General features: G+C 40.4%; 1 protein-coding gene across 2 annotated transcripts in view; it reads right to left on the bottom strand.

Annotated features, from left to right (window-relative positions):
• Positions 1-13505: 13505 nt before the first annotated feature.
• The window catches only part of LOC103474936 (SPRY domain-containing SOCS box protein 4), a 29465-nt gene continuing 20832 nt past the window's right edge, over positions 13506-22138 (bottom strand). For both annotated transcript variants that reach the window (XM_008426220.3, XM_008426221.3), the window contains exon 3: positions 13506-14716. In XM_008426220.3, the coding sequence (XP_008424442.1) occupies positions 14589-14716 (128 nt within the window). In that variant the 3' untranslated portion in view covers positions 13506-14588. The remainder of the gene's footprint in view (positions 14717-22138) is intronic.

Genomic DNA, 22138 nt, shown 5'->3' with positions numbered 1-22138 from the left:
TTGTTAGTTATACTCCAGTTTACTGCGTTTGGTCATAATGTGACCAAACACCGCTGGTATAGTAACAAGTATAATGAAAACATGACTCACTGGCTGAACAGGAATGGAAAACAGCTTTCATATCACTTCTGTTTCCTTTATTGTTCTCATTTTGCTTACAATCAAATGTACATATACAGCAAAGTCTATCATTATTCATCTCTTGAGCCTCAATGCTGGAATAACTTCCCTCAGTATCTAATGGAATGTTTCCATCTAGTGGTTAAAAAGTACAGCAAAGACTTTCAAAACACTCTTTCAAGATCTCTCTCATATTTAAGCCAATCAGAATTGCAGTTACAAAAAAAAAGCCGAGGAGATCCTGTGAAATAATTTGTAATTCTGTAAGCCAGTGGCCATTTTCCTGCCTTCAAAGCTCACATTAGATCACATTAGAGTATTCTGCAACAAAGGCTGTGAAATCAGAGCATGACTGAGGCATCATGCCAGCGAAGGTTGACACATGAACATGAATAATGAAGCTCAACTTGCCTCAAACAGAGCCTCATTCTCTATGTATTATTCAATATGTAGCTTTTCAGTCCGGCATACAGCCTTCACTGTAACCCTGAACAGAGAGATGGATTTTACAGCACATTTCTTTTGAACAAAGAGATGCACATGTAATTTAACACAAGAAGTTGACCGAGAGCAAAAATTAAATCATGACCACCAGATCAAACATTTTGAGCCAGAGGAAGGGTCAAGCTGACAGTTTAATGTAGCAGCTGAGGGATCGCTGAGGTGTGCAGGGAATTTGAAAAACTCTGAAATCCTTCACTGTGGAAAATGTGAAGTTGGATGCAGCTCTGTTTGGTTCCCACGGTGAGTGATGGCCTTCACCCCGGCCAGACTAGTGTCCAGCAGCACAAAACAAGCAGCAAAGCAGAGAACGCTTTAAAACTGCTTGTACTCTATTTTCTGACCCCAGGCCAGCTGGGTATTCATTGAGCCAAGGTTACTATGACTGTAAAAGTACCATAAATCATTTTTAGAAGAAAATGAGTATGATTCAAATCTGTCTCACATAATAATCAAATTATCCACCAATAACTATGGCAAAAAAAGTTTTACTGTTCAACTTCTTGGTTTAATTTGTCCAATCCTTTGAAAAATGATGGCATATCATTTGATATATAAATATTGATTTACAATCACTATCACAATGTCAGGATGTGCCAAAATGACAGAGGGATACAATATTTGGAAATTCTGCTTTCCCATAATACATTTGGCCACTAAAATTAGCTTTAACTGACCTTTATTCCCACAACTAATAGAAATCGTAGAGAGAACTGAGAATTGTATGTTTTGCAGAGCGTGAAGAAGAGACATTGATGGTGGAGCACAAACAGTACAGAGGGGAACATTCATTAGTTACAGAACTCTCTCTGCAAAATTAACAAATAGTGTAAAGTTATGCTTTCCTTAAATTGTGCAGCTTTATTTTGACACTAAGCTTTTGATGTGAGTTGAGCTAATTTTTTTTTTTAGATATTGTGATAACTGGTGTTTTCATAATTCTGTTCGATTCCATTTGTAATCAATGATCAGTGTCATAACTGCTTTGATACTAATACATTTATAATACTAATTCATCTACTTGAATGAACTGATGTGGCCTAAGCTACTTTTTATTTCACTTTATCTTATTAACTGACTGAAAATTTAAAAATGCAACCCAATCGAAAAATATTGTTTTAAAAAAATATAAAAATCCTAACTGAAGCGGGTAATGGGTCCGTTAACCCAGGAGGCTGGGTAATACTGCTAAATTATAGTTTAAAAACAAGTTATTTTTTTAATCCTTAAGTTTTTAGGTTGGTAGCGAGATAAACTGGAGTGTGTGAAAACTCGCTTTGAAGAAGCAGCACAAACCAGCACTTCACACAAATCCACAGTGGAGAACAGAAAATACTGTTCTGTGTAAACAGCCAAGAGCTTAGCTTGATCCTCCAACATTATCATAATCTGTGAAAATCCTTCCAGTTCCTGCTGAGGACATGCAGTACTGTCCTGCTTGGGAATGATTAGAGCCGCTGTTCTTTTCCGGCTAGTTTTAGTGAATTATTAAAAGTGTGAATGAGATGCTCTTTGTCCACAGATACACTGTGAACAGAAGTGAAAGTATGGAAAAACATTTGGCTCTCATTATCAACTGATCTCTTTAGGTAACTGTATTACTCATCTGTTTTGGTTTTTTTTTGGAGGGGTTCATTTTTGTTTACTAAAACTCATAAAGGAGTTAAAAGTCTGGTCCAGAACAACATTGCAGTTCAAAACCAAAAAAAAAAAGACCAGATTTTTGCAAAAGAACCATTACTTTTCACTTGAAATGTTACACAGTTATTGATTCAACACATTTGGGTGACATTTGTGGAAATTTGGAAGCAGCTTCTCTTTGTACGTACAACCTGAAAATAATATTCACTTTGCCTTTTGCAGCTGCAGTTAGATTGATGGGAAGCTCATTGCATTTGTTCACGCTGGAACTTAAGGAAGATTCACAGATGCCAGAGGTTCCCATAGTTTAGGGTGGGATGCTAAACTAATATGCAAGGTTTGATCATCCTGATTTTGAGATATAATGCCGAGCCAGAAATACTGGTTCCCAGACTCCTTGTGAGAAACCTCAAATTTAAGAAATTAGTGACTATGATATCAGACACTGAGCGTTTGTGACACATGTCAGCTGTTCTCATTTTTGAAAGGACTAATAAAGTGCTGCTTGAGTAGAAATCACCAACCTCTGCTTGGTAACTGAGAGTGACAGTTCATTAGGGGAAACTCTTTTTGTTCTTTTTTCTTTATTTCTTTTCCATTTCCGGTGCACTGCAGCAGGGCGCAGACATGAAGATGTATGCTTCTTCCTCATATCTGCATGGACACCACAGGAGAGTTAACTCCTCGGCACAAGGACCTGTTTATTCCCTGTATTTAAAATATGCAGGGAAGTAATGTGGCTTGAAAGAGGACTAGAGGAAGACATTTGCAGTCAGTTGTCACTGGTCTGACGCACCTGAATCAAATGGTTGAATTACTTTCCCAGTATGAAGTCAAGTTCTCCAGAGACCTCATTATTTGACTCGGGCATGTTGAAGCTGAAACGCATCTAAAAGTTGCAGGACACGGGCCCTCGAGGGCCGGATCTGAGGACCCCGGTTATAGATTTTTATTTTTTTTTTAGATTTGAATGATGTTTTGTCAGACTGTCAGTCTGGTTTCAGGAAGCAGCACAGTACAACTGCAGCTGCTGTCAAGGTGGAGAATGACATCACTGAGTCCCAAGGAGCACATAAATAATCTGGTGTGTAAATAAAACCTAAACCAGGTGTCTTTTACAGAAACAAGGCCTGTTTTAAATCTGATCAACAACATTCCTTCCTCTTTTGGGTTATGATGAAATGTCGAGTGTGAATTCACCTGAGCAATATCTCAAGATATATCATGCATGCAGCCACCGGCCGATCTTCTCTTTCTGTTTGTTGACGCCACATATGTTCTTTTTGTGCACAAATGCATTCTGGGACTAGTTCTCTCTTACCTGACATACTTTTATGATTGGGTCCCACAACAGGTGTAGACTACGTTCTCAGGCCTTTCTTCATGTTCCCAGAGTTCGAACAGATCTGGATAGGAGATCGTTAAAATTTGCCCCCCCTCTCCCCCTCTTCTTGGAACGACTTCCAGCAAGAGTCTAAAACTGACAAAGCGAGTGACACAACGTGAGCCGGCAGCGCTGCTGAAAGACCGTGACAAGAGTTTTGTTAATTGCAGTTGTGTTTGACAGCGAGTCATGATCTATTAGCTGATTTTATTACTTTATGCTTTGACGCTTTTAAAACGGTATGTCATGCCGTATGTCACGGCATGAATGTAAATGTTAGTACTTGCTACTGGATCCTAAAATAAGCTCAAAACTCTGTCACATTCAGTTTGACTTGTTTCATTTAAATCGCACCAATTCTGGATAAATCTCATGTCAAAGAAAAAAGAAAAAAAATATCCAATTCGTTTAAATATCTAGCTCATTAAATCCGATCATGCTGACAGTTTCAAAGTCATATTTTTGCTATTCTATCCTAGATATATGCCAGCATAATAAATTTAGTTTTGAGATAAAAGTAACACCACATTTCAGAAAAAGAACATCAGATCAGCATGTAAAACATGACTGTGGTATTGTGATGGTAAGGGGCTGCTTTGCTGCTTCACGACCTGAAAATCTTGTTGTTTGGAACCACGAATTTGTTGTTTCTGTTTGCTGAACCAAATCAGAAACTTGGTTCCTGCAGTGATCCACTGGATTTACACCAGTAAATCCACCTCTGAATGGCTGAACAATGACAAAATTGGAGTGGCCTAGTCAAACTCCTGACCTGAATTTACAATAATTCTGTAAAGATGAGTGGGCCAAACTTCCTCCACGGCGACCCACCAGTTATTAGGTTCAGGGAGCAATCACCTTTAAAACTTTACACAGGACATGTAGGTTTGGATTTTTTTTCCTCCCTTAATAAACATCTTCATTAAAAAGAACAAAAAACATTTGCTTACTTGTGTTGTCTTTGAATTTAAATCAGTTTGATGTTCTGAAACCCTGAGCTGTGAAAATATGCATAACAAATCAAGAAGACAGTAAACACTTTTTAGACTTTCCTGGCCTCAGAGCTTCACTCAGTCTGCTGAACACGGTTTGCCTCTCCTTCCTGAACAAGTTTAAATTCAGCATGTAAACTTGATTCCATAATCACTTCTTAAACTCAACAAGGGATTCCACACATCTGGCGCGTGCTGTCCGACAATTACGGCTCCTCACACTCCGGTGGGCAGCAGCAACACGCCATTTCACAGTCAAGTACACTTTAATCCACTTTGCTCTAATTACGGGGATAACATGGGAGTCAGGGGCCCGAAAAACAAGCCGAGCCTCTCAGAAAGGAAGGTCGTCACCTACAGCTTATACGGTGGCTGCTTCAACTTCAGCACAATGTAAAAAAAAATAAAACAAAATGTACAAATCAGATCCAACTTTCCATTTTCAACTAATTGAAATGGGGATAAGAGAAAGATGCTGAACGGAAGAAGCGGCACCAGGCCTTTAACGTGCTGGAACGTCACTGCTTTCCGAGGTGGAGACGTTTCCAAGAGTGGGAGATTTGACGCCCGTTTGTTCGCATGAGTTTCAGCGCAGACGGCTGAGGCTCCTGCTGTTGTGCTGCTTCACTGCCGCGTCTCACTGAGAGGTTTACAGCTAACCGAGGCCTTATTAATGTTACTCCAGCTGCTGGAGGAAAAGGTCAGCCGGAGCTGCGGGTCTCACGTCCTTCATACGTCTCGGGTTTTGGCGTCCATGTTAGGAACCGAGACATCCCGCGGGACTCGTACAGGGATCTATTTACACGCGTCAGGCTGCAGAACTGAAGACAGAAGAGGAGAAAAGGAAAAGAAGAGAGAAATGGAAGTTGGTAGATTTAGTTTGGATCGTCTATGGTTTCATTTTAAGCTTCTATGCAATAAACAGTTCAAGTGATTTACAATGACTTTCAAACGTTTCCACCCCTCTTGAATTGTCGCAAAGTGAATTGTAATAAAAGTGTAAGGAAAATGAAATGTGGTTTTGACCATTTTTTTTTAAAGTGTGGCATTTGTTTGATACCCTTAGAGTCATCAGGTTACTGTATAAGATTTTCTAAATATAAATGCAGCTTTTTTTGTGAAAGTAAAAGTATTTTACTGAAAGTATTAGTTCTCTTTTTTTCCCCAAGAAATCTGGAATTTCCCACAATTAAAATAACTTTCCTGAATAATCGGTTTTAGGACTTAGAGAGCTTATTCTATTACACACATGGATTTAGTGTTAAAGTGCTTCTGGATCCGCACATTACAATAAAACATTCACTTTTTTTTTTTCAGGGGCTGCACAGTGGTGCAGTTGGTAGAGCTGTTGCCTTGCAGCACAAAGGTTCTGGGTTCGATTCCCGGCCCCAGTCTTTCTGCATAGAGTTTGCATGTTCTCCCTGTGCATGTGTGGGTTTTCTCCGGTTTACTCCGGTTTCCTCCCACAGTCCAAAAACATGAGTGTCAGGTTGTGTGTCTCTGTGTTGCCCTGCGACAGACTGGCGACCTGTCCAGGGTGACCCCGCCTCTCATCCGGTACACTAGCTGTAGATGGGCACCAGCACCCCTCCCGACCCCACTGAGGGACAAGGGTGTAAAAAAATGGATGGAAAATGGCATTCACCTTTCAGCTGTTTTGACCATCCCGAATGATGCAGTACTAACACTCAACCAGATGGTGGCAGCTGTGACACTAAAGTATGAAATCAGGAAAACACAAAACATTTTTGACATTCATTCTGTCTGCTTAACTGTGTATTTAACTACTTTCTATAGTTAATTAATAATAAAAAAAACCTGATAAAGGAATATAGCTCTCTTGTTTTAATCAGTATGGCAAATATTGAGTGCATTGCAGCAGCATTCATGTCATGTTTCATGTCACATCACAGCCACAAACTTCAACGTGGAATTGTTGGAATTTTGGGACAATCTAACCAGACTAAATGTCAGATAGTTTCTTATGTTTTATTCACAAAGAAAGTTCTAAACGTGGAGAGCTTTCATTAAACAGTGGATTTTTTTTTTTAACTCGTTATTTTTTCTGTAATTAATCCACCGTGAAACTCCAAGTAATATGTGAAAATAAGTGATGAAATAAACGGCAGTGGTGTCGTCGTCTTTCCATTCATCTGATGATTGAACAGAGTATTGATGTTCAAAGCCTGGGACGTTGTTTTACAACCCAACCCTGCTTTTTATTTGCCAACAGTTTTCTTCCTGACCTGTCTTCTGTGTTTCTTGGTCTCCACGATGCTGTTTGTTCTCTAATAAAAACCGTGCATCATCCTTGAATGAATGCAATTTATAATCCTGCATTCATTTGTGTTGTTATGGCACATTAAATCTACAAAACATACACTAAAGTTTCCAGTTTAAATGTGACAAAGTGTAGTTTAATACTGCAAAAACACAAAGTAAGACGCCTATTAAACACTTGAAATAAGACAAAACTAACTTTTCAGTAAGCAGCAGCCGGATTCTTTAAATATCGATTTAAAAATGTATACTACAGTACCCAGGGCGAATTATTTCACTTACATTTCTCCTATTTTAGGAGTGAAACAATCAGCCAATGAAACTCGAACTTTTTCATCAACATAAGGGAATTGTTTATTTGAAACAAGATCCTTTGTTGCTGAAAAGTTACTTATAAGTTAGTTTTGTCTTATTTCAAGTGAACTGAAATATTTTCACAAGAAACTAGACCAAATAAATGTTGCAAGACTTTTGTGTTTTTGCAGTAAAGTCACTGTATTTTTTTTTAAAGCATTCTTTCTTGATGCTCACCTTTTTTTTGATTAATATGAAATCTAAAATAATTTCCTGTTGAGGGAAAAGTCTTCAATTCCTTTCAATTCAATTCAGTTGTGGTCTTCACACCCACTGAATTCCATTTAACAATGTTTTACGTTTTGTGGAAAAGTTTAACACGGTCACCTAAATCAGGATGATGAAGCATGAAAGGCCTCAAACCTGAATCCCTGCCTTTCATTGGCTGCTTTCCCATTTGCGCAACAAGCAAAGGGCACCGTTCAGGGCAGCCAGTGGACTCAGACCACTCTGTGGCTTGACGTCATGGGGGCACGTGTAGCTACCAAGGAATTAAACAGCCTTGGCGCACAGTCAGTGGCAACAATGACTGCAGTGTTTGTTCAGATGAAACAATGAGGTCACCCTCTGGCTTTTAGCATTTTCATCATCAATCTACCACTGAACAAACACTGGATTTCTATGCACAAATATAATGGTGCCTGAAGGCCGCGGCTTCCAATTAAATCTGTGTGTGTGTGTTTGAACCCGAGTATCGGCTTCTTTTTTTTTTTTTCATCTCAGATGCAGAAAGGTGTTTTGTCTTTGCAGGCAGCAGTTAACATTTAGGAAAGGTTGAGACGGCACACAGGTGGTCCGACTGAAACATGTTAACAAGTTCAAGCCGGGGAACTCTGCAAGCAGCTTGTTCTGCTTCTCGTTTACTTTTTCCTCTTTTTTTTTTTTTGTTAAGAAAAAAAAAGAAAAAGTGACACTGCTGGAGTCAATACTCTACTTGTTTGACAAAAAAAGAGAGAGACACATGCGAAGAAGATGAAGAGAGGGGAGGTGGTGGTGATGGCAGAGAGCAGAGGGAGAGAAGATGAAGGGACGATAAGAAACAGTTGCTGTTTGGCTTCGCACCGACTTCTCCTGCTGGGGATGTGTGGTGCTGAGGTGAGTGTGACTCATGCATATGCTCACTTAAATATAGACGTTAAGATGCTGAAGCAGGGCTGCTGAAATTAGAATTTAACCCTCAGACTGTGTATTAGCTCATTAGGCTGCTGTTTGGAAAACGGGGGGGAAAAAAGCCCTGCTCCCCTGGTTTCTATTCTCATGTTGTGATGTTTTTTTTTTTGTTTTTTTTTTCCTTCTGTTATCTTCTCTCCACTCAGTGGCTACCTGCCATCTCTCCTCCTTTCCCTTTTCCTATCTCTGTTCATTTTGAGCCAACTTTGGTCTGGTTATCAGCACCGTGTTCAGACTGGAGGAACAGGCTGTTCAGGAACCACGCGAGGAATGTTGGGAGAAAGCTGGCTGCAGCGGGCGCCATCACCGAGGCTGAGGGAGGCAACAACAATACATCAATGATCTGGAAAGTTGTCAGAGTCCGATGTTTTCTGTAGAGATTCTTTTAAATATCTATTAAAATGGGCAGTAACTTTATACTTACATAATGGATCAGCATTTTAACTCCAGGCACTTTCATATATAACCTCTGGTAAAACGCCTACAACCAGAAAATGTCACTTTATCTTGTTTTATTTATCAGAATCATGAGCATGAAAAGTAAACAAACTTTAAATCTTTGCCTTTAAATATGACCAGGCACATTTATTCTCTGTTTTAACCTTGCTGCAGTCTTTGTTTAGCTCTAAAGCATTTGATTGCATAGATCCTCCTCTCTTAGGTTTGGACTATAGGTAGGAATTATTTAAATGATAATGTTCTCAAACAATCTAACTGGTAAATCTGATTGTGTTTGCCCTTACTCCTAATGATGTTAGTGTGATCAATTCCAATAATAAAAAGGTCACTTAAAAAGATAGGAAATGTCTTTCACAGCAGATGCTGTAACGACTGAAGAAGCAGTGCTACGTTTCAGTGTCGTAACTGCGGCTTTCCTGAGCTGTAAAAGAAGATTCATCATGTTTACAGACGCACGTTTTAAGGGAAACTCTCACCTGAGCTGACCGGACGCTCTCTAAGGAATTTAGGTTAAAGCCGCAGTTTGGGGACAATTGAGATTGCCAGGAGGCCCCCTGCTGATCCATGCACTGTTCTTGATTTAGAACATGTATGGCTATATTTGTCTGTCGGGGCGGAGCGGCCCACAATTGTTTCAGCTGGCACACATACAGGATCCAGGCCAGCAGGATCCCAGTTCAGCTGATGCTGGATGTTAAAGCATTCGTTTTTTATTTACAAAACTTACTCTTGCGAGGCTTTGCGACATGACTTCAAAACAGCTGGCTGCACTGTCAAGATATAATAAATACGTCTCCACCTTGTTTTACCAGAAGAGTTTATGTTTACAAAGATAAACCATTCTGTGCTATAATAATAAAATTGTGAAACAGAGACTGAAAACAAAACCAGACAGATAAATGTGACTATGAAAGGCTAATTTTCCACCTTAGTTTTATTTACCAGTTCATTCAACAAATCAACTTGCCACTTTTCTGTGCCAGTTTGAAATAAGACCTACACTGCAGAAAACTGCAGCAAAAAACCAGTTAAAAAACCCCCAACACATTTAATTACACTGTTTAATGTAAACAACACATGTGCCGTTTGAACAAGTGTTTAAATAATTCATTAACAAATGTCTGAGTGCAAGTGAATGCAGCACAGAATGACCTGCAATTTATACAGTGGCTAAATAGAAAGTGGGGAAAAAATTCTCCCCAAACAGGTTTGAAGTGTGTCAATAAAGAATGTGTTACTACAACCTGATTCCTCACCATTCAAAGCTTTATGGGAAAATGTGAATAAGAAATCCTGTTAATTTCAGCTAACAGGTGTGTGGCAGAAGCCAAACACCTAAAACATGCAGGAAAAGTGGTTTCTTTGGACCAGGACTGAGAAACACTGAGCTAAAGCTCAACAGGGTTGGTGTGAGGACAACAGGGTTCATGTTCTACAGTGGTCCAGTCAAAGCACAGATGTCAGTCTAATAGAAAATTTGCAGCAGGACTAGAAAAAAGGGTTGTTCACATCTGATCCCCATGAAACCTGACAGAGCCTGAAGCGTTTATCAGGAGGAACTGAGGAGAAACGCAGCGTCCCGATGTGAGTCCTGACTGAGACCGATCCACACAGACCCCATGATGCAACTGCAGCCAAAGGTGCATCTACTAAAAACTTAATAGAAAGGGGTGAGTATTTATGCCACCACTTATTCCACATATGTTAAATATCTTTATTAAAAACCTTTTATTTTGTAAAAATCAGTTTTCCCTTTAATATTCAAGGGTTTCTAATGAGCCAGATTTTGATGATCTTTGCCAACTAATCACTTCTACTGCAGATGTTTAAAGCCGTTGCCACTTTCCAAACTTCCTGAACTAAAAACAAGTCGTCTCTTCACTTTTTGTGTACGCCAGCAAACCAGACTATATTAATTGATTGTTTGCAGCACATTACAGAGGCAAGATCAACTTATTTACATGGACTTTGCTTCTGTGTTTAGCGGCTATACAATTAACTGGTGTATCCATGATTTTTGTGGTAATGCTTGTTGAAAGCAGTAGAAGTGAGAACTACATCCTGCGTGTTGCTTCCACTTCATTAATTCTTTCCCGGGGACAGACTTGCAGGGCTGGAGCAGCTCGCCAGCCATCCATCTCCTTGATACCACAGGAAGACAGTTTTACATCCTCTCTTTGCTGCCGTAAATAAATCTCCCCCATTTCCACACTCCACCAGAATCTCTCTCAGTGTTTTGGCGCTGTGAAAAATGTTGCATTAAGTTGTACAAACTCCCCATTCAATCATTCTGTCTCTAAAGATGAACAAGTGGAAGCAAATAAAATGAAATCAAATAAAAATAAAATAAGTCCCAGGAACAAGAACAGATCGTGTATCGTTGATGTTACCGGGCTAATCTGCAGCTTTTACAGATCACAAAGTGGATCAGAGGCATAACTTACACTCTGAGGATTATTTGTCCTCTGAGGATTCCGCATGCTGTGAATAAATGGGAAATGCCAGCTTTTTTAAATGGGAGACAGGATTTCCCAGTTGAAATTTGGGATCTCTGCCTCTTTTGGAGCACTCAGCCGGTTTCCATGCACCATGTCCATACGATACTGCAAAACATTGTACTTTTTTTTTGTTTGAATTTAACTACTGTGGAGGATTAATGTCTGGAGGATTAATGTGGAGGATTAATGTCAAATAAATGTTGCTCAAAAGACATCCTGAGTATATGCAGTACTCAGCTGATTTCAATTGCTGAAGGAACAAAGCTACCCAAACCAACCTCACCCCGAGTGAGAATATCACTCTTCCCTTGTACATATCATGAATTAACAAAGATTCACATTTTGTGCGTCTCACCAGCCACCTTCTGGCTTCATTATTGTCTGATGAATAAATAAGTCACCTTGTTACACTGAGAGGTGTAGTGTGGAAAAGAGGAATCATCTCTCTGATTTGGCAAAGACAGGTTACTGCTTTCCAGGCATCACAAAAGCTGCAGCTTTCAAAAATGGCAGCAGTTAGTTAGTTAAAAACGGCTTTGAAGGGGTCTAGGAAAAGTTTGGACTTAAATCTTATAATTATGTGGCGTGACGGTTCACACTGAAAATCCTCCACTGTAGTTAAATTCAAACAAGCTTGCAAAGAATGTCGTTGAAAATCCCAAAAGACTAAATGCCAGCCGCTGCAAATGCTGGATGACACTTGTTGCTTCCAAAGGCGGCACAACAGCTTGTTGGATTAAGGATGGAAATGACATTTTCTATAAGGACACAGCGGTTTGCAAAGCATGTTCCGGTTAATTGAATCACTTAAAAATTGACTTTTTTTTTGTTTCCTTTGTTTTCGCTAAATTGTTCTTTTTCTGCAAAAGCCAAATCGTAAGAAAACTATCACAGTTGTGCTGATGAAGCTCATGTGGTGGGAGAGAAGAAAATAAGTGGAGGCAGAAGGAAAGACAGCATGGTAAATTTAAAGTGAAAGTTCAATGTCAGGAGGAACCTAAATATGGATTAAGTCGAGTCACTTCGAACTAAATCAGACAAGTCGTGCGCTTCACCTTTCAGGCTCTGTTCAATAATCCTTTAAAGGGCCGGTACTTGCATTATTGAGCAGCTCTGCATGCTGAGGGAGACATTGTACAGCTGAGGATCAATGGGAGAGAAGAGAGTTTTAAGCTGATCTAGTCTGCTGAAACTTGTATTTCATCCCTTCGCTTCCATCAGAGTGTTAACGACCACTTTCTCGTCAGTGATCACTCAACTCTGCCTCAACACATTCTAGACATTTTTATTGAAGCATTAAATATGCGCATCCATCAGTTGTCTTGCATTAGCAGTTGTCATCGTTTTCTCTCCCATGCAGCTAAAAGCGGAGGATGCCTCTCAGGGCGATTAGGTGTTAGCTGCACTTTTAACATTTATGGATTTTGCACTGGAGGTTCTGAGCTCATCTTGGTTTCTGTCATGTAGACGGTAGATTCTGATGCGGCCCCAAAACAGCCAGGATCAGCAGCAACGATTTCTCCTCAGTTAACTACAACTAAGAGATCTGGATCTGGAGATCTTCTTGTTGCAGTAAAATTCCCATTTTAAAACCCTTTTGCTTAAGGACAGAATGAGCCTTTTTATATTTTTCAAAGTCAGATGTTAATGTTCCCTTTGTATTTGGTAGAATTTGGCCTTTTAAACTGCATGACCTCAGTGCAGTTTGAACTTTGGACCATCTCTCCTGACAGAACTGCTGTGTAAGAGGCTGACAGACCACCTTGGATAAAGACAACTTTATACCTGTGACTACAATTCATGGTGATGGAAGCTGCAAAAAAAAAAAAAAAGAAAGACCTGTTTTTACTCAGCTTCAGATTTCTGACTTGCTTATTGAGATATTGCTTCAACATTTCCACATCGTCTTTTTCTCATGATGCCATCTGCCTTGTTAAGTGCACAAGATTCCTCGTAGATTAATTTCAATGTCACAAAGCTTCAATATTAATCATTGTTGGGGTTCAGGAGAATGACTGGAATAAAGTAGCTGCAAAAAATTTTTTTTTTTTTTTTTTTTTTACATTTTTCCAACCCTGATATTCAACATAAAATCCCACACAGAGCTGGTGTTTGTTTAGCAGTTTATTTTTATTTACATTTAAAAACATTTTCATGGTAGCACATTCTTCAAACCTATGCATGCGAGATATGTCCCACAGACATATTTCAAAATTCATAAAAAATAAAAAATAAAAAAAAGTAAATCTGAGATAAAAACTAAGACAATAAAACCTACGGGTTAAAAAAAAAGAAAAAAAAAAAGCAGCATTTCCAACTTTGTGGCAAAAAAAAAAAGAAAAAAAAAGTAATGTGACAGAATGTAGTGTGCTTTTTATGTGAATGCTTACTGTAGCAGAGCAGGCACATTAGCAGTTGAAGACAGCTTCATCTTCTGCTTAAGAGCGAGAGAGCAGGATAACTGCATCTGCAGCCCTTCCAGTTCAATAAACCTGACAGAAAAAATCTCAAACTAGCAGGAAGTGGCAGAGAGAGAGAACCGCCGACAGGAGAGAGCAGATTTTAAACATTCAGACCAGTTTGGAGGTGCCACGTTCTACGCCATGGTGTTCTTGCTACCAACAGTGCAGGCTATGTTTCCATACACTGCATGTGTATATATGTGATCTGTGTGTGTGCGGATTAACAAAAATAGAACAGTATGTGTGTGAAGACGCACTCTCCCTTACCTTCTCTCTCTCCATCTCTCCTATGGCTTGCAGGGAGCGTTTTGTCCCCACAGGAGCCCACTGTGTTGTTGGGAACATAAATATAAATACCAACATGTCAGAGGAAGCGTCCTCAAAGAGGCTGTGCAGAGCAGACCGTCGGTGTAAACCACACTGCGTGAGGCCGAGCCGACGGTATATCAGCTTGATGCCAATCAAATCATCTCATCAGCTCTGTTAATAATGTCTAAGTGAAAAAAGGCAGAGAATATAACCACTAAAATAATAATAATAATAAAACCAAGAGATGACATCCAAACTGAAAACATCCTAAAGGTGTAAACAATCCTCTGCTTCTAGCACTTCCTAACCGCCTGTTTCTGGTCAACGTCGCTGTGCTGCATGAGCAGATTTCTCAAGTCCAGTTTGGAGGCAGCAGGTGGGCCTCTGCGTTTCACCGCCTGCATGTGGAGGAGAGCAGTCACTGGTACTGGAGGTAGTTTTTCAGGGTCTGTGGCAGCGGAAGAGTCTCGATGTGATGGATGCGTTCTCGACCCAGAGCGAGTCGAGCTACTCGTCTGCACAGGTCCATGAGGGGGAGCGGCTCCGCTGTGAGGGACAGGAGAGAGCAGCAGTTAGGGTCCAAACGGATCAGGAAGCCCCCTCTGGGTCCAGTTCAGTCCCACCAAAGCCCTGATCACAGCAAGACTACATAACACACTTCCCACACGTGCGCACACACACACACCACAGCTGACCTCACAGCCTCATTCATACATTTACATAATGAGATCTGGATCCATGCAGAGAGTTCATCACAGAGGGAGCTTCAACCACTAAGATGTGGGGACAAAAATCTAATCAAGTCAGATGACAAAAATGAGACAAAAAGTATATTACAACCATAAATGTAAACATTTTTCAAAGGAAAACCAAACAGTTCATTACTGTGTAATTTAATCCCAGTATAAATTCAGCTGTGCTTTAGAGCCCTAAAAGGTTCGTTGGAGAACAAAACGCAAAGATGACAAAACAGCAGAGAGGACAGCTATGGAGACTGAAGAGTGCAGAAATAGTTTATTAAATGTATTAATTTATGTGCCTAAATCAAAAGTATTGGGGCGCTGTAGTGGCGCAGGGGCAAAGCACGACCCACGTATTGAGGCCATAGTGCTTGTGGTCGCAGATTCAATTCTCGGCAAATGGTGACATTTGCCGCATGTCTCCCCTCCCTCTCTCATTACCCTCTTTCCTGTTGAACTACTTTCAAATAAAGGCCACTAGAACCAACGAAATCTTAAAACAAAAAAAGAAAAGTATCGATTTAATAAATCATCTTTCTGTGTTAAAGTACATCATGATTGAATTAAATGTCAACTCCACCCATCAAATCAAAGACACGAGTGTCTGATTGGCTGCTTCAAACAGCGACTCAAGACAATTTCTACTGCTTGCTATGAATGAGGTTAATATTTTTGCTGGAAAATGCAGGAATAACTGAAATAATTTATGAGTTTATTTAATTTATTTATTATAATTTGGCACTCTTTACTCTATAGTCAAGTGGAATGTTGTGAAAAAATTTAAAGCAGATTCGATTCTAAAAGAATCTTGAACTCTGATCAACTCAAGAGTGTTGATCAATCCATTGTTCAGTCTTACAGACAGGCAGGCTGGGCAAGGAGACAAATTACTTTAGAAGCGCACAAGAGGCCTGTGGTAATTGGAGGAGCTGTAGAGATCCACAGCTCAGGTGAGAGAATCTGCTGACAGGACAGCCGTCAGTTGTGCTGTTCAAAAATCCTTTTTTTTTTTTCCTTCTCTGGAAGAACGGTAAGAAAAAAATCTATAGGAAGATATTTATTTGCAGCTAACCACAAACCATGCATGGTACGGGACGATGCAATCATGTGGACGAAGATGCTCCGAAGCTGAATTTTTAGCCCGCATGAAAAACACTAATCATCGTGCATCGCGCCATCACATCATCAAGACTGATGTACGGAAGTGGCAGCATCATGCTTTTTTCTGCAGCGGGAAGAGAGTAACTGGAGAAGGAACCCATGGCAATCCAGAGAGAAATCCTGCTGGAGACTACAAAAAAAAAAAAAAATCCAAATGAAAATCTATGGGTAGAATATTCAGAGACCGTCTATCCAATTCGACTGAGAGAAAACTATTCTGTGAAGCTTTGAATATAAATATTCACCGCTGGTGTAGACTTAAATGCTTACAGCTGTAATTGCAGCAAAACATTCTACAAACTACTGACTCAGGGGATGAATACTTACTAATACTTTTCAGATTTTAACTGGGCAAAGCTACATTTTACATCTAAGCACTACTTTGTGTCGCTGCATCTCCCAAAATCCCCCTACAATACACTGCATCCTTTTAAAATATGCATGCATGAAATACAAACGGAATAATCTATGTTCCCCCTCAGTAGGGGAATTTCAGTGCATCAGCAGCAAAGCGACAGGCAAATGGAAGAGCACAGATACATACTGATAAGAAATAATGCATAGAAATGTGCAGCTGCAACAAAAATACAATTTAACAATTGTTAACTTTGAAATAAACAGGTGGTGAATGAACTTGTATGACATCAAATGATAAAGACGTAGAAATGTTGCAAGATTGGTGACGATATAAAACACGTCTTTGTGAACCATCTCCTGTCAGGACTAATGAGCGCAGATGACTGGCATGTCAACACGTCACGGCCGTGGATAATGTGTGCCAGCGGGATCTGAAAGGAAAGTCATGTCAGGATGTCAGACCTGTACCTGCTGCCCGTTTACCGGCGACGAGCGTCACCACCTGGATGCACCATCTGGCTGAGAGCCCCGATGCACCGGTTTCACAGACAGTTTGAAGGACACGATCAGGCATGAAAACGTTAATACACACCGAAAAAAAGTTTGTCAACCTTCAGGGAACTGAACTCCACAATGTTCTTTTGGTATTTAGGCAGCAGAGCAACATGTTTCTTTAACTTTTCCAAAGAATAAGAGCCTTCGAGTAGATCTAAATGAGCCTAGTCTGCTGCCTTTTTGTGAACCTGACCTTCATTTCAACTTCATCTCATCGTGATTGAGTTTATCGCCATAGCGACCTCTCACTCCAGCACATCGCTTTGACTTGTGACAACAGTAACATTAAGGATGAGTCGGTGCGTCATGCTGTTAAGCCGTCCTTTCATTTCCCAGTTAGTCATGAAACCACATGTGCAAACGCTCCATTACGAAGGATGCAAATTATTAATGCATCCGAGCTTCACTTACTGCGACAAGTCAAAATGTGCGCCCTGAGAAAGGTCCATCTGCACAGTTAAATCTTTGAGCCAGAAATATTTTATAAACAAAATTAAAGATATGAGCACAAACACGAGTCCTCTGTGGCTGGCTAAACTATTTCTCTCCAGTCTATTAAAAGGCCCAAAGATGACCACAAACTGGAGCGTGCATGGAGGCAGGAATAAGAGACCTCAGCCATCACTGCTGTCCCTGTTACAGGAACTCTGGACGCTGCAGTCAGCAGAGAGGGAGCAGCAGCTTCTCTCAAGGCCAAGTTTAGACAGGAATCTAGTCTGAACAGGACTCTAGAAGCTGATTTCTGATTGTTTTCGAGCTCAACCTTGTCGTTTTCTTTTGTACGCACTGATGAACTCAGTAACTTTTTGCCACGCTTTGTTTAACGGGACTTCGAAGGCAAAGACTTTGATTAATCACGCTTAGGCTTACACAATCAAACATGAAGGGACTTGTTGAAGAGAACGTAATAATTAATAGTCACATGGATGTGATTTAAGAACAAAGACCAAATTAGGGTTTATGCAGGTATCAAACTGAAACTTAAAACTTTAGACTTTAAGACCTTTTCAGGACCATTAAAAATACAATTTAAGACCTATATCACGACAGATTGACAAAATACATTCCTGGGATATTTCTCTGGCTGTTGGCAGTGCTTCTCACATGGCAGGCATATTGCTCTAACTAGCTGGCTACCTAGTTAGCAAGTATCAACAGTCTTAACTGTTGTGGGTCACAGAACACAGTGAGTGAAGATGTACACCACGACCTACATAGAATGGGAGATTAAATAGCATTGCCACGACAAAATTGAGGACCTGTGACCAACATATTTAAAGGCCAACTTATATTTTTTTAAACATTTCGGGCATTTTAAAGGTCTTATTTTTCAGAAAAAAATATTTAAGACATTTTAAGGATGTGCAGACACCCTGTAGGTGAAGAAATAAATGGGTACAGTTACAGCAGATAAAATTGGTTTCCCAATTTTTGCTCCAAATCTTTACAAAAATCTAAAAGAACAAGTAGATCTCCATCTCCAGCTAACACCTGTTAACCAGCTCAAGTTTGTCCTCAAATAGAACCTGAGAACACTGTCCCCCTGAAGTCCCATTTGGGAAGTTAGTATCGCTAAAACAGCTCTAACATATGGAAAGTTTCCATGACAACCACATCCTCATGAGAAAAGAGTGCGAAGTCACATGTTCTTCATTAGAAATCTAGAGATCCGAGAACCATCTTAGATATGTGGTTAAAATATCCCGACACCAATGAGAAGTTCTCCATTCTGCTAGTGGAACAGATGGGTTTCTGTTATTCCAAGCGCTGCTCGCATGGGACAAGTTTTCTGACTAACGTAGCACAGCTGAAGCACTGCATATGCCTGCTCTGGTGAAACAAAGTTAATTATCGCTCCATGCACAGTCTCCTTGTTGGGGGTGAATCATTGTTGCTTGCGGTGATGCTACCACAAACACTCGCGTCACTTGGCAGCGATCTCCTGAGGGCGGCAGAGTGGTGATGATCCTACGGACTGAAAAACAGCCAATCACTGCTGCCTCCACCACAAGCTGGTCTCCATGGTAAGGGTTGCCTAGGGCGACAAATGGCCCTGTCAGACAAATTGATGAGCACCGACGGGAGGTGCTCGCTCCATCAAATGGTCTGACGGAGTAGTGGTCTCTGTTGTGGTTAACAAGTAATTTCTGCTTGGCTCAGTTTGGACCACAAGCTTTTAATCGAGACATTTCAGAGAAACATTTCAGATGAAACACATGCCACATAGAAGTGTCGACTGGAAGCATTTGACACTTCTGCTGTACTCCAACTTCACACACCGCAGATCATTGCTGCAATAATATTCTGAATCGGATGCAACTGGATGTTAATCACAGCTTATTCTTTGGGGCCCATATCATGATGAACATTGAAATGAAGACCATCTGTTCTCAGCCACTTCTCTCTATACCTCAAACCCCTGCCTGACGCAGAACGAGAAGGCAGGCTTAATAATTCCTTCTTCCTTGCTCATTCTTAGGTTGACTGGTGGGCCTTTTCACACCTTCATCCCTCTCTTTCCACCAATCCATCATGCAGCTGTCAATATCTGCAAGCTTCCCTTTCTCACATCTCTTCACATCTTTTCCGAAGCAGCCAGAGAGACTTTCTGACAGCTTTATGGCACCAAAGACACGATGGAGTGTGGGAAAGTGCGCTTCAAGAAAAGAGAGCGTGCGCGTCTGATGCACTACTGGACCAGCCGTCCGCAGAGGCAGGCTGGTGGGCGTGCACACCTAGCACCTCATTGAGAACAAAGCAGAACAGCTGAGTATAGACTTTGTGATGGCGGGACGTCAATCTGTCTGCCCTCAGTCAGGTGAGATTGCTTACAGCCGAGTGGTGAGAGTTCCTTCCAGTTCCTCTCACTTTCACACATGGCGCTCAGTGAATCTCAGAGGTCAGGTGGGCATTGCTCAGACAGTAGCTCAATGTGTGAGACAGCACAACCCAGTTACGTCCAACTTACAACTCCTACCGGTTTCTGCCTCAACTCATTAAGAAAGATGCACTGAGGCAGCAGTGTCAGGTACAGACCTCCAGGCATACTTATGCATTATATTAATGCAACACTATTGGGACCATCTGACCCAGTTTTACGATCTCAGGTGTACGCATCACCCTTAAGGTGTAGGAACGCCTGAGATGAAAAAAAAACAAAACACATATTAGTCAAAGGGGGACATAGAACACGAGATATATTCAGGAATGGACAGAATCAGATCACTGATGTTGGAAATGAGAAAGAGAACCAGGAGGGACGAAGAAACACCAACACACAGAGCTGGAATATGAACTAGGGGAAGACTAAGGTAGAAAGCAATGCCAATCACACGATGTAGCTGGAAGGTGATGGAAAGTTCTGGTCATGCCCAATGCCATAATTGGCCATGGAGTTCTACTTTTGCATAGTTTCCAGATTCAGGGATGCACAGCATTATGGAATCATGTCGTTGCGATATTGGCAATATGACAAGATTTGAGATGAGGGAAAGTGGGTTAATACCAAACACTACTGACAGATTTGTCATGTGTGAGAATTTGTACCAATAGGCTGCATCCAAGCAGTCCTCTGATGAACAGCTGCAACATCAAACAATGGCGACGACTGGACAGCTCAACTTTCAATAGAGCTGTTCGTTTAATCACATTTAAATGAACATTCTGCTTAAACTTAACTTAAACTTGCCTATGTGTTTCAGTACAACCAGAAAAAAAAAAAAACAAGTTTACACCAAAGTCCGCAATATCTTCTTTGTCTTATAAAAATAGTGGCACCAACTACTGCCCATCACACTGTATGGATTGACAGTCTGGATTACAAACTTCAGCTTTATCACTGTACACTTCAAAGATGTAAAAATCTACCATGAAATGTTTTTTTTATACAGCTAGTTGTGCAAGAACATCAAATTGCAAAGTGCTTGTTCCCGCCATCTGACCTTCTACAAAAACTGCCAAAATGATAGATGAAGAAATTTTGAATTGTGACAGATGGGGCCTTTTTTCAGCATAAGGATACTCCAAGAATGTTGAATAATTTCAAGACAATGTTAACTAATTTTGATCTTTTCAGAAAGTGTTGATGAGGCAACTTTGAATTCCAATAAACCACAAAGCCTTTATTATCAAATTTTTCTTCATTCTGTGGGCTTTAAACATGTCTGGCTATTTGGTAAGCAAAGGTTTGCCAACAAGCACTGTTAAGGTCTTGCAACACATTCTGCTAATGGTCCAAACTGTTGTCAAAACATGTCAATTCTGCAATATTACTGCTCTTCTGAAGTAAAGATAAAAACTCAAAACAAGTCTGACTTGTCATCTTTGTATTATGGCTCCATATAAAGTCATATTGAGAAAACGGAAGTACCTGAACTACTCACTGCCCAAGAAAAATCTGAATAGAATCTTTTTAGTAATACAACTGTCTGTAGTTGCCATGACAATCATATCCAGCACACCTCCACAATTTCAGAGGCAACTACTAACACACTCATGCCATCTGCATGCCTTCAGATCAAGTCTAGCATGATCATGTGTTGTGAACAGTAGTGATCCAAAGGCCAAAACGCTACAAAGCAGGCTTTTAAAGATCAATTAAAAGGCCCATCAAGCCACAAAAGTCAGCTAAACCGTTTCCACAGCAACCTGCCACCACAACTGGCTTTTTAATTACTGAAAGAAAGGATTAGTGTTGAAAAGGAAGAGGAAGAAAAGAGATTGTTAGAAAGCAGGTGGGAGGACAGAGAACACAGTGACAGTTGGGTCAAAACAGGATTCATTTGCAAAAGAAGGACAAGGATGTGTAAACCGGTTTGACCCAGCCTGCCACAATTACACCAGCAGAGACCTCCATGGACTTCTTGACTTCAACAGTGCAATGTCCAAGTTTGTATTTGTGCTATACCATTTCATTTAGTTCACCAATTTCTGATCGATAAAATCTGAGGTTTTTCACACAGGGAAACTACATCTACTGATTAGATTGCAGTGGATTTCATTTGGGATGGATTCATATTGCGTGGCACACTTTACATTTTATTTGAAACATGTTTTATTTCGCAGTTGGGGACTCTTTTGTGTTGATCTCACAAAAATACATAAATTGCACTGAAGTTTGTGGTTGTAATATAACAAAAGAGGGTGGGAAAACCTT

Source organism: Poecilia reticulata, chromosome 13, assembly GCF_904066995.2.
Source record: "Poecilia reticulata chromosome 13, P_reticulata-male-v2, whole genome shotgun sequence".
NCBI lineage: Eukaryota > Metazoa > Chordata > Actinopteri > Cyprinodontiformes > Poeciliidae > Poecilia > Poecilia reticulata.
This window is presented reverse-complemented; position numbering and strand designations above follow the sequence as displayed.